At 43.8% G+C, this 12,161-nt stretch overlaps 1 protein-coding gene across 15 annotated transcripts in view; it reads left to right on the top strand.

Annotated features, from left to right (window-relative positions):
- MCTP2 (multiple C2 and transmembrane domain containing 2) overlaps nucleotides 1-12,161 on the top strand; it is a 268,239-nt gene that overhangs the window by 151,806 nt on the left and 104,272 nt on the right. For all 15 annotated transcript variants that reach the window (XM_060401994.1, XM_060401992.1, XM_042235050.2 and 12 more), the window contains 2 exons: nucleotides 6,896-6,998; nucleotides 8,630-8,732. In XM_060401994.1, the coding sequence (XP_060257977.1) occupies nucleotides 6,896-6,998; nucleotides 8,630-8,732 (206 nt within the window). The remainder of the gene's footprint in view (nucleotides 1-6,895; nucleotides 6,999-8,629; nucleotides 8,733-12,161) is intronic.

The raw sequence follows: 12,161 nt of genomic DNA, 5'->3' as shown, positions 1-12,161 counted from the left end.
GGGTCAGATCAGGATAGATGGTGTGGGTAAGTTGTGAGAGAACATAGGTTTTCAGGCTGAGCACTAGAATTGGCTCCAATATGTGATAGTAAGGTTTTCAACAAATGATTAGAGATGATAATGAAACTGAAGGGAGAGATTTTGGGAATGAAGTCTGGGGTGGCTGTTGCCCTTATCTGCACCCACACCCTGGGTTGTAATGCACCACAATTAGCTTCAGAAATTAGTTTCTTCTAAAATTCTTTCTTCTAGCCCTGTCCCTTATATTGACTGACTGTGGTGGTTCCTGGCCGCCGGATAAATAAAAAGAAATTTTAAAAAAATGCTCTGGTCATGGTCTTCCAGGCTTCCAGCCAGTCTCTTCCTTTATCCACCAGTATCTTACATTTCCTGATCACCACCATTTAGATGTATGTGTGTGTGTGTGTTTATCCCTGTCTGTATCTGTGTATGCACGGTAAGTCACTTCAGTCATGTCTGACTCTTTGCAACCTCATGGACCTCTGTCCATGGGATTCTCCAAGCAAGAATACTGGAGTGAGTTGCTGTGCCCTCCTCCAGGGGATCTTCCTGTCCCAGGGATCAAACCCAGCTCTCTTAACATCTCCTGCACTGGCAGGTGGGTTCTGTATCTATCCGCGTGTATGTATGTATGCATCTCTCTATCTGTGTATATCTGTCTCTCTATCACTGTATCTTTCTCTGTATCTATCATCTATCTGCTGAATGAATGTAATGCTCTGATCTCTTCTGGTCTCCTTAGCAAGGACCTACCCATTTCTGCTGGCCAAGTCAGCCACCTCCTAAACCTTGCTCAGAATTCACCTCCACTGTGAAATCTTTCTGGACTTAAGCCAGATAAATGTCTCTGAACTTTAGTTTCCTCATCTGGAAAATGGCACAAATACTCTATACCTCGTAGAATGGGCATGAGGATTAAAGGAGAACTTACCCGGAGTTGGGAGAGCCTGGTTTCTTACCTGGAGTTGGGAGAGCCTGGCTCCTTCCAGCCAACACCCATCCCTGGGCACCGAAGTCCCCAGCTGCCCCCTCCCACTGGGCCAGGACACTCTTCACAGGAGAGAGGGGCCATGCATACCTTGGCTATGCCTGCATTGGGTCCTTTAAATGAAATTCAGGGCTAAATATAGAACAGAGATGTACAAATGAGCAATAGAAGGGAGATAAGGACAGCATGTAGTCAGAGATCACAGAAGAGAAAATGGTTCAGTCCGCTGGCAGAGGGAGTGAGGGAAGTTTTCACTGAAAAGGTGACATTTGCTGAAAAGCATGATTATTCTGAGAGTTCCTTGAAGGTAATGACTTGGTGGTCCATGTACATTGGGGCCTGGTTCAGTGCCAAGAGCAGAATGGGAGTTTAATAAATATTTTTTGGATGAATGATATGACCTCTTAAATACTTTTATTGCTTGTCAATCAACTTCTGTAACTGATATAAAGGTAAAATTATTTAAACGTGAAACCTTCACTTGCTGTTGGAGGAATACAAATGGATTTTAACGTGCTGTTCGAAAATAGCAAAGGCTGTTGAGAGCAAGGCACTGAAACACCACCGTGAATCTGAATCACCAGTGGTGTAGCCATGTCAAGGTGACTTGGCATGTGGATGCAGAAGAGGTCATTTGGATGTTTGACCTGTAAAAACAGGGGGAGCAAAGAACAAGAGGGCGGACCCAAGTGTAGCTATGTCCTTTTGCCTGGTACTGTTTGGTTGGTTCTCTTGGGAAACATTTGGATATTTCATTTGTGACGGGAGATCATTTTATCATGATCAGATAAAAATACTGTTTAAATTTTACTGAAAGTCCCCATCTGTCTGGAATCTTCTTTTTGAATTTTATTTACCTGTTTATTTTAAATTTTTTTGGCCATTCCCTGTGGTACATGGGATCTTAGTTCCCTGACTGGGGATTGAACCCACACCCACTTCGTTGGAAGGCAGAGTCTTAACCACTGGGCCACCGGGGAAGGTGTATCTGGAATCTTTGAAGGGCGAGAAATCAGTCCTAAAGTGTGCATGCTACTCTATAGATGTTTTCATGTCTTTGCTTCTTTTTCCTCGTCTCTGCCTGTTTCTCCTGGAATATTAATAAATGCAGCATTTTAATGAGCTTTGGCGGGATTATCTTCAGAGAGTCAGAGTCGCGCAGTGTGTTCCCCGGAGGCACACAGCTGAAGCTCCCAGGTTCTGGAAGGAAGTCTGTTGCTCGTTACCTGGGACAGCAGAGTGTGAGCTCGAGAGCGGGGTGGGCAGGACTCGGCCCACCTGTGCAGGCAGGCCCCTGACTCCCTGCTGGGGGGGACCCCAGGGCTCTCAGTATAAGTGTCAGACGGTTTTCCCCGAGCCAGTGCTGACGGAATGTCACGCCAGTGCCTCCGGAGGAGGAGCCCTGACACCTCCCAACAGTCTGATGAGCGGTTAAGTAGCTGTTTCAGTTTGGGTTGAGGAGCTCAGCATCGTCTACCAGAGTGTTAAGCCAAGAGCATGTGGGTCCTTTCAAGTTCACAGTTATTCAAGAGATGTCGCGACCTCCTCCACTGACTTCTCTTCTAACTTTGCTTAATATTACAATCCTTAGGGCCATCATGTTGCTTCAGATGGTATTATCTCACTTTTTTATGTCATGTTACCTCCCCACCGAACGCCCACCCTGTACCCTGTGAGACACAGCCCCAGAGTAAGACCTGCTTTTCTAAAAAAATCCAAGTATAGTTAATTTACCATGTTGGGTTACTTTCAGGTACACAGCAAAATGATTCCATTAAATGCACACACATGTGCACACGTGCACACACACACACACACACACATTCCTTTTCAGATTCTTTTCTATTAGAGATTATTGCGAAGTATAGTTTCTATGCTGTACAGTAGGCCCTTGCTGGTTATCTAACTCGTTAGTATGAATAGGCTTCCCAGATGACTCAGTGGTAAAGAATCCACATGCAATCCCGGAGGCACAGGTTCAATCCTTTGGTCAGGAATATCTCCTGGAGGAGGAAACGGCAAGCCTGCCTAGTATTCTTGCTGGGAAAATCCCATGGAAAGAGGAGCCTGGCAGGCTACAGTCCACGGGTTCACAAAGAGTCTGATGCAGCTGAGCACACACCACACGTACCTACAGATAGTGTGCGTCTGTTAATCCCAAACTCCTAATGTATCTCCCCACTTCCATCCCCTTTAGTGACCATAAATTTTCTTCCTATGTCTGTGAGTCTATTTCTATTTGGCAAGTAAGTTCATTTGTATCTTTTTTTTTTTTAACCAACTTTACAACAGATACCAAAGGAACTTCTCTAGGTAGAAAAGGCCATAATGAAAAAAAGGAAAATTATGAAATGTATCATTTTTCCAGATTCCACATATAAGTGATATCATATGTGATATCATATGGTATTTGGTATGGTATTTTCTGATTCCACATGTAAGTGATATCGTATGGTATTTGTCTTCCTCTGTCTGACTTTGCTTAATATTACAATCCTTAGGGCCATCACGTTGTTTCAAGTGGCATTATCTCACTTTTTTATGTCTGAGTAAAACATTTCTTAAAGAAGCAAGACTTTTTAAAAATGAAGATAGATTTTTGTGTGTTTGATTTGGGCTGCTCAACATTAGAAACCCCTTTAGGATTGGGGTGCTTCTCTCATGTTTTGGAGAAGGGATTCTGATTTGCTTTCATTCGGTGGGAAGCCAGTATGTTCTCCCTTTCTGAGCCCTGGAATTTAGGAGATGGAGATTTGCTAGGCAGGGCAGTCCCTTTATATCTACATCAAGTGAAGCAAAGAAGCAGGCTTGGAGAATGCATATTAGAAGCAGCTACACTTAGGGGGGCCTCCCTGATGGCTCAGCAGTAAAGAATCCACTTGCAATGCAGGAGATGCTGGTTTAGCCCCTGGGTCATGAAGATCCCTGGAGAAGGAAATGGCTCCGCACTGCAGTACTCTTGCCTGGAGAATCCCATGGACAGAGGAGCCTGGTGGGCTACAGTCCACTGGAGCCACGAAGAGTCAGACATGACTAAGCAACTAAACAATAGCATTTAGGGCCTGGACCAGGAATCTCTGTGAGGCCAGTTTTCCTGGGAAGAGAGACTGACTGAGATTCTGTGCCTGAGTATCCCTCAGCCTTTGGTTTCCAGTACATTCAAACCTGAATTTCCAGTCTGTGCCCCATCCCGAGTTGTTGTTTAGTCACCAGTCTTGTGCAACTCTTTGAGACCGCATGGACAGCACACACCAGGCTCCTCTGTCCTCCACTATCTCCTGGAGTTTGCTCAAAGTCACTTCCATTGAGTCGGTGATGCCATCCAACCATCTCATCCTCTGCTGCCTCCTCCTCCTTTTGCCCTCAATCTTTCCCAGCATCTCGGTCTTTTCCCAGTGAGTTGGTTCTTCTCATCAGATGGCCCAAGTATTGGAGCTTCAGCTTCAGCGTTAAGCCCTTCCAAATGAGTATTCGGGGCTGATTTCCTTTAGGATTGGCTGATCCTGAGAGCTGCTTGCTATTATCTTGACAAATTCCTTTGCTGCTAAGTTTAGACAGGGACCCTTTCCACTGCTTGTAACTGACAATCCCGACACATTCATCTGTGTCCATGGCTCGATCCCTGTCTACTGGCCACTGAGATGATAGTCGTGGCTTAAAAGTTCTGGCCAGTCATATAAGCGTCCAGGCCACTAGTCAGCTGAATGGAATCTCCTGTTAATGACTCTTATCCAGTCAGCTGGATAATACAGATACTCTTATCCAGTAGTATCTGTATTAGGCCTTGGTCTGGATTCCTCGGCCATCTGTTGGAGGTACATCTGTCTTTATGCCCCCAATTTATTCAGTACACACTGCTTTATAGAGCACCTGTGTGTGCAGAGTCAGGCCCTGTGTTCATGTCCTATGGATGTTAGAGACCTGGACAATTCTCTAGATCCCTCTGTCACGCTGAACAAAAGGGGAGAGACTTCTTACATGGTCACTTTCTGGGTTCCCCTTTGGATTCTGGTTTTTCTAATTTTTTTTTTTCTTTTGGATGCTGTATGAGGTAAGATGGAAAAAGAAGTGAGATGGGAGAAGTAAAGGCTTAGCCTCATTATTTTTTAAGATTAAAAACTTTGAATTTGCCTTGTGAAATTAGACTTCTGCATGTCTCTGAGCACCGAAAGTGTCCCATGTGTACTTTCGTAACTTACTGACATCTAAGATCAGATGTGTGTATGGCCACTCAATTCCAGAGCAGAGTTTTAACTGCTAAATAGCCATCATGGTGGGTTTAGTTGCCAAGTTGTGTCCAACTCTTGCTACCCCATGGACTGTAGCCTTCCAGGCTCCTCTATCCATGGGATTTCCCAGGCAAGAATACCGGAATGGGTTGCCATTTCCTCCTCCAGGGGATCTTCCCAACCCAGAGACTGGGAGATTGTTTATCGTTGAGCCACCAAAATAGCCGTGATGATACTTTTTCTCATTTTTCTCATCACCCTGTGGAAGCATGTCAGTTATCATAGGCTTCCAATTGTAGATGAGTAATTGTATTCACTCAAAGAGAATTTAGAAAGGAAACAGAGATGTGCTTCTGTTTTCAAACAAAACACACACGTGGGCCCTGTCGTGTGCCACGTTGACACCTGCTCTTGTGAATTCTGTGTTGCCACTGCTCTCAAGGTCGTGTCTGGGTTGCATGTCAGCCCCAGCCCTGTAAGTTCCCTGACACCTGGCTTTCCCACACAGAGTTTATAGGGCTTGCTAAAGAAAGAGGCTCACCTCTTTTTTAAAAAACAAAGCACAGGTTGGTTTTTTTTTTTTAAATTGGAGTATAGTTGATTTACAATGCCATATTAATTTCTGCTGTACAGCAAAGTGATGGTTATACATATAGTCATCTTTTTCATGCTGTTTCATACTCCTCTTTTTCATACTCTTTCTTATTATGGTTTCTCACAGGATATTGAGTATAGTTCTCTGTGCTCTACACGGGAACCTTGTTTATCCATCCTGTGTATAATACTTTGCATCTGCTAACCCCAAACTCCCACTTCGCCCTTCTCTCATCTTCCCTCTTGGCAAACACAAGTCTGTTCTTTACCAGCTAGCACAAGTGTATTACTATAATATGTGGAATCTTAAGAAGTGGTACAAATGAACTTGTTTACAAAACAGAAACAGACTCACAGACTTACAAAGCAAAGTTAGAGTTGCCAAAGGGATTGAGGTGAGGGGAGGGATAAATTAGGCGTTTAGCATTAACATATATACACTGTTACATATAAAATAATCAACAAGGACCTGCTGTGTAGCACAGGGAACTCAATATTCTGTAATAACCTAAATGGGAAACGAATCTATAAAAGAGTAGATATATGTATAGCTGAATCACTGTGATATATGGAAACTAATGCAACGTTATAAATCAACTCCAATATAAAATAAATTAAAAAAAGTTTGTTTTTGTTCAGTCACTCAGTCATGTCCGACTCTTTGCAACTCTATGGACTGCAGCATGCCAGGCCTCCCTGTCCTTCACCATCTCCTGGAGCTTGCTTAAACTCATGTCCACTGGGTCAATGATGCTATCCAACCATCTCATCCTCTGTCGCCGCCTTCTCCTCCTGCCCTCAATCTTTCCCAGCATCAGGGTCTTTTTCAGTGAGCTACTGTTCGCGTCACATGGCCAAAGTATTGTAGCCTAACTTCAGCATCAGTCCTCCCAATGAATATTCAGGATTGGTTTTCTTTAGGATTGAATAGTAATTGAAAAAAAAAAAAAAAAACCAACCTGCATGATTTTTGTTCATTTTGCCTCTGTCACTTTCGAGACGCGTTTGCCTCTGACCACGGAGATTCCTTTGTCTCTGACCCTTGTCCATTTTCTCTTTGCAGGGAAGAGTGATCCCTTTTGCTTGCTGGAGTTAGGAAATGACCGACTTCAGACACATACCATTTACAAAAACCTCAACCCTGAGTGGAACAAAGTTTTTACATTGTAAGTACTTTAGTCCTTGGAATATCAAAGAGCAGCTTTAACTCAGAGACCAATTATCCCTGATATGTGTGGGGCAGTCTAGGGCTCTTGAGTGGAACTTTCTGTCCGTTTTTATGGGCAAAGAAGGAATTTTATTGTTTTTCTCCTTCTGAAAACCTTTTATGCTTTCATTTTATAGAGTATAGTGTTAATAATAGAAGAGACCGTTTGGAACTGCAAGAGAGTGTTATAGGACACATTTGTAAAGTAGGTCTCTTAGTGACTCAATTAATCTGTGAGTAGAAGAAAGCTTCCATATATCCAGACTAATTCATTCCTGGGTTAAAGGAAATTACAAATGTAGACATGTCTTAAATTCAAGGAGCTTATATTGTTCAGCAGTATTTTAAAATCAGAGGACTTGCATTCTGCCAAAGTCTTTTGGAACATATAGATTATGTCTATAGATATAGAGTCTTCCTGGAAGACTCCCGAAGGCCCCTTGTATTCCAGCTTATCTAAATGACCTACTCTGTAGTGATACCTGCTTTTTAGACTCAGGTGTTTAGGAAGCTGGATATCTTCCTGGTTGGTTTAGATTCCAAGACAACTGGCCGTCAAAGGGAGGCTCACCTGTTGTTGAATCTGGGTGAAATGGTGGCACACTGCCTCACAACACTGAGGAATGCATTATCTGTGCCTATAACTAAAATAATATAGTTTGTTGTGAATATGAATTGGTGGCTCCAGTGGCACCCCACTCCAGTACTCTTGCCTGGAAAATCCCATGGACGGAGGAGCCTGGAAGGCTGTAGTCCATGGGGTCGCTAAGAGTCGGGCACAACTGAGCGACTTCACTTTCACTTTTCACTTTCATGCATTGGAGAAGGAATTGGCAACCCACTCTGGTGTTCTTGCCTGGAGAATCCCAGGGACAGAGGAGCCTGGTGGGCTGCCGTCTATGGGGTCGCACAGAGTTGGACACGACTGAAGCGACTTAGCAGCAGCAAGCAGAGCGTTTATGGGGACCTACGAGAAGAGGTTAACTACTAGCTAGGTTTGCAAGAGTCTCTTGTTTGGTCAGCACCTTGCCGATGACCATGGCTCCATGTTTGCATTATAGCTGATATCTGGCTCTGATCAACATTGAAACATTTATAAACAAGTGAATATGCATGGCCCTTTAATATTTTGTGTTTCAACAATAGGATGCTTTCAGGGGATCTTGGGAAATAGTGATTTTGACCACCTTTGTTTTTTAAAGGAAATTCATGCGTTTAAAGTAAAGAAAATCTTATTTTTGCTCTTCTCATCTGGAAGTCACTTTGTCGTCCTTCTTCTGTCCCCTGCTCTCTTTCTTTATTCTGTTTCTTTAACAGTCCTGCCCCTGAGTACACAGATACATGGAAATGTCATAGTAAAAAAGTTGACTTTTTTTTTTTTTTTTTTTTCCGTATGGATGTCTGAATCTTCACTGATGGAAGGTTTGGGAATACAGTCAGTTTGATTTAATTTTTGAAATTTAATTAAATGGTAGTTTTATACTCTGAGGACATACAGACTTAATTAGTGAAAACGTGTTTTCAGATCTTCATGGAACAGCCTTCACTTGTGTGTTTTTGTATCTAACTCATGGTGTGTTTCTGTTTCAGTCCCATTAAAGATATCCATGATGTTTTGGAAGTGACAGTGTTTGATGAAGATGGAGATAAACCTCCTGATTTTCTTGGAAAAGTTGCCATTCCCTTGCTGTCAGTAAGTTACCTTCATTAATACACAGTATGTGAATCATTTTGCAGTTGACAAGTTTCTGTGGTCTGGAATTGCGTTGTCTTTGTCATCTGTGGAGGGGGAAAGCCCTCCCCAGCTATGTGCTATGCTGTGCTAAGTTGCTTTAGCCATGTCCGACCCTGTGCCATGCTTATGGACTGTAGCCTGCCAGGCTTCCCTGTCCATGGGATTCTCCAGGCAGGAATACTGGAGTAGGTTGCCATGCCCTCCTTCCGGGGATCTTCCCAAGCCAGGGACTGAACCTGCATCTCTTACATCTCCTGTGTTAGCAGGCGGGTTCTTTACCATAGCACCACCTGGGAGGCGCCCCTCCCCCCAGCTGTAGCAGGAAACAACTGTTTTACTCCTATCCCTCTCCAGTACTTTCAGTAATTTGAATGTAAAGTCACATAATTTCTCTGTGTGTGTGTCAATCCCATATTGATTTAACCAACCAAGATATTTTGACCAGTCTCTCAATCTACCCTGGCTCTTTCCATCTTGAGTTTCACTTTGGTTTCTGGGAACACACATCTACGACTGATTTTCTGTTGGTGAATGAAAAACATGCATATTCTTCTTTGTTACCTTCTTCCTGCCCATTTCTTCAAAGATTACTTGCTGGTAATTCCACAGTTGTTCTCAATTCTACTAAAGACCATTTTCGCAAAAGTTGTTCACCTTTGCGTGTGTGTGTGTTCAGTTGTGTCTGACTCTTTGAGACCCCATGGACTCTAGCCCGCCAGGCTCCTCTCCATGGAATTTTCCCAGCAAGAATACTGGAACAGGTTGCATTTCCTCCTCCAGGGGGTCTTCCCAAACCAGGGATTGATCTTGCATCTCCTGCATTGCAGGCAGGTTCTTTACCACTGAGCCACTGGGTAGACTTTTTTGGCAGTCTTATTTGTTTTCAGTCTTCAAAAATAATTTGTGAAAGAGAGCAGAGAGCCTCTCTTGGAGAAAGATAACTGTTTTGATAGTCCCATTAAAAGGTAGGCTTCCTAGGTAACTCAGGGGTAAAGAATCTGCCTGCAATGCAAGAGACACAGATTCGATGCCTGGTTGGGAAAATCCCCTGGAGAAGGCAATGGCACCCCACTCCAGTACTCTTGCCTGGAAAATCCCATGGATGGAGGAGCCTGATAGGCTGCAGTCCATGGGGTTGCGAAGAGTCGGACACGACTGAGCGACTTCACTTTGACTTTTCACTTTCATGCAGTGGAGAAGGAAATGGCAGCCCACTCCAGTGTTCTTGCCTGGAGAATCCCAGGGACGGGGGAGCCTGGTGGGCTGCCGTCTATGGGGCCGCACAGAGTCGGACACGACTGATGCGACTTAGCAGCGGCAGCCAGAGGAGGGAATTTCAGGTTTTCATCCAGCCATTCATACAGTGTATGCTGGAATTGTTATGACCTTTATCAGGCGAGAAGGATTTATTTTTTTCTTCCCAAAGACTTATTTCCCCACAGCTCTAAGCGTGTGTTAGAGCAGTCAGTAATTTATCCCCGCGATTAGACCAGCTCACATGGTGTTTACAGAGGGGGGAACGCTGCACCTCTCAGTATCTCTTTTCTTTTTGATTGCTTGGTTAATTTCTCCCCGAATTCTCATATCCCTGATGTGACTTGAAGAGTGTGGTGGAGCAGCTGTTCCCTTGTAGGTTTGGCTGCTCCCAACTGTTCTGAGCCGTCAGCCGCAGGCCATGCCAGCTCTTAGCGAGGACACGGTGATTTGAGACTCCCCTCCTTTTTTTTGTTGCAACTTTGTCAGTTATTCCTGGAAGACTTTATGTGATAAGAGCCTGGGGTACAATTTTTAAAGAGGTCTAAAAGTACAGGAAAGCAGGGCTCTTCTTTGGAATTTAGTATCCTTTTTCCTCTAACGTATTTTGGACATTTCTTCTCTTGTTTTTTTTTTGTTTGTTTTTTTTTTTTTGTTTTTTTTTTTGATGACAAATTTTCTTTATTTCAGCTGCCAAGCTTGTCTTTGACGCTTTAACATGGGTGATTATTTATTTGCACATAGGTTCTTTGCTTCTTTTAATACAGACGTCTCTTTCCTGGAATAGTCACCTTAAATCCTTAGTAGCATATTGGATCCCTTGAAGGGTGAATACTCATGTTCACGTTCAGTTACTCAGTCGACTTTTTGTGACTCCATGAACACAGCCCCCCAGGCTCCTCTGTCCTGGAATTTTCCACACAGAATACTGGAGTGGGATGCTATTTCCTTCTGCGGGGGATCTTCCCGAGCCAGGGATCAAACCTGCGTCTCCTGGGTCTCCTGCATTGTAGGCAGATTCTTTACCGTTGAGCCACCAGGGAAGCCTGGGTGAACACTACTTCGTATCTTTATTAAACTCCCTCTGTTTCATTTATTAACATTTCATGTATTCTGTCTTTCTAGAATACCAGCAAGTTAAGCCAGCTTTCTTTCCTCCTTCCCTTGTAATGTATAAGCACTGTATGCTGTGGAGTGAGATCTAAGAAGTCACCTCTGGGTAATCAGAGTTTACAGGCAAGACTACTGGAGTGGGTTGCCATTCAGCTCACTTCAGATTCTCCAGGGGATCTTCCAGACCCAGGACCGAAACTGTATCTCCTGTGTCTCCTGCATTGCCGGCAGACTCTTTACTGCTTGAACCACTGGGGAAGCGCTTCAGAAATCAGATTTAGGGTTTTTCAACCTTAGCACCTCTGACATTGCTGGATGGGTCATTCTTGGCTGTGAGACTTCCCTATGCTTTGTAGGAAGTTTAACAGCATCCCTGATCTCTATCCTCTAGATATCAGTTTACCTATCCTCCCGTCACTATTGTGATGACCAAGTACGTCTGTGTAGACGTTACCAAATGTTCGGGGGCAGAATCACTACTGATGGACTGGAGAACCGTTGATGTAAATTAATAGAGTTTCCAAACTATAGCTTTCAAAATGCAAGATAGAGTGATCTGTGATAGAGTGATTCATTTGATTTCAATGATTGCAAGTCCCCCGTCCCCTTAAGTTTTTTCAGGTTGTTGATAAGCTGCCCTGCAGTGTAAGTATTCATTTGTTTGATAAATATCTATCACGAGTGTTCAGTGTGTGCCAAGAATTGTTGTAGGTTGTAGTGTGCTAACAATGACCACAGTGAAGCTATCTCCTTTTTGGGAACTTATCTTTGGCTTATAAGAGGCAATATTTGAACCAGAACAACATCAACAAAAGCACTAGGTAGTAGGTTAGGGGCTACCGTGGTGGCTCAGACAGTAAAGAATCTGCCTGCAGTGTGGGAGACCTAGGTTTGATCCCAGGGTCAGGCATATCCCTGGAAATGGGCATGGCTACCCACCCCAGTATTCTTGCCTGGAAAATCCCATGGTCAGAGGAGCCCGGTGGGCTACAATGCATGGGTTTGCAAAGAGTCAGACAC

The sequence above is a fragment of the Ovis aries genome, chromosome 18 (assembly GCF_016772045.2).
Source record: "Ovis aries strain OAR_USU_Benz2616 breed Rambouillet chromosome 18, ARS-UI_Ramb_v3.0, whole genome shotgun sequence".
NCBI classification, from domain to species: Eukaryota; Metazoa; Chordata; class Mammalia; order Artiodactyla; family Bovidae; genus Ovis; species Ovis aries.
Note: the sequence above shows the minus strand (reverse complement) of the source record. Positions and strands in the feature narration are given on the sequence as shown.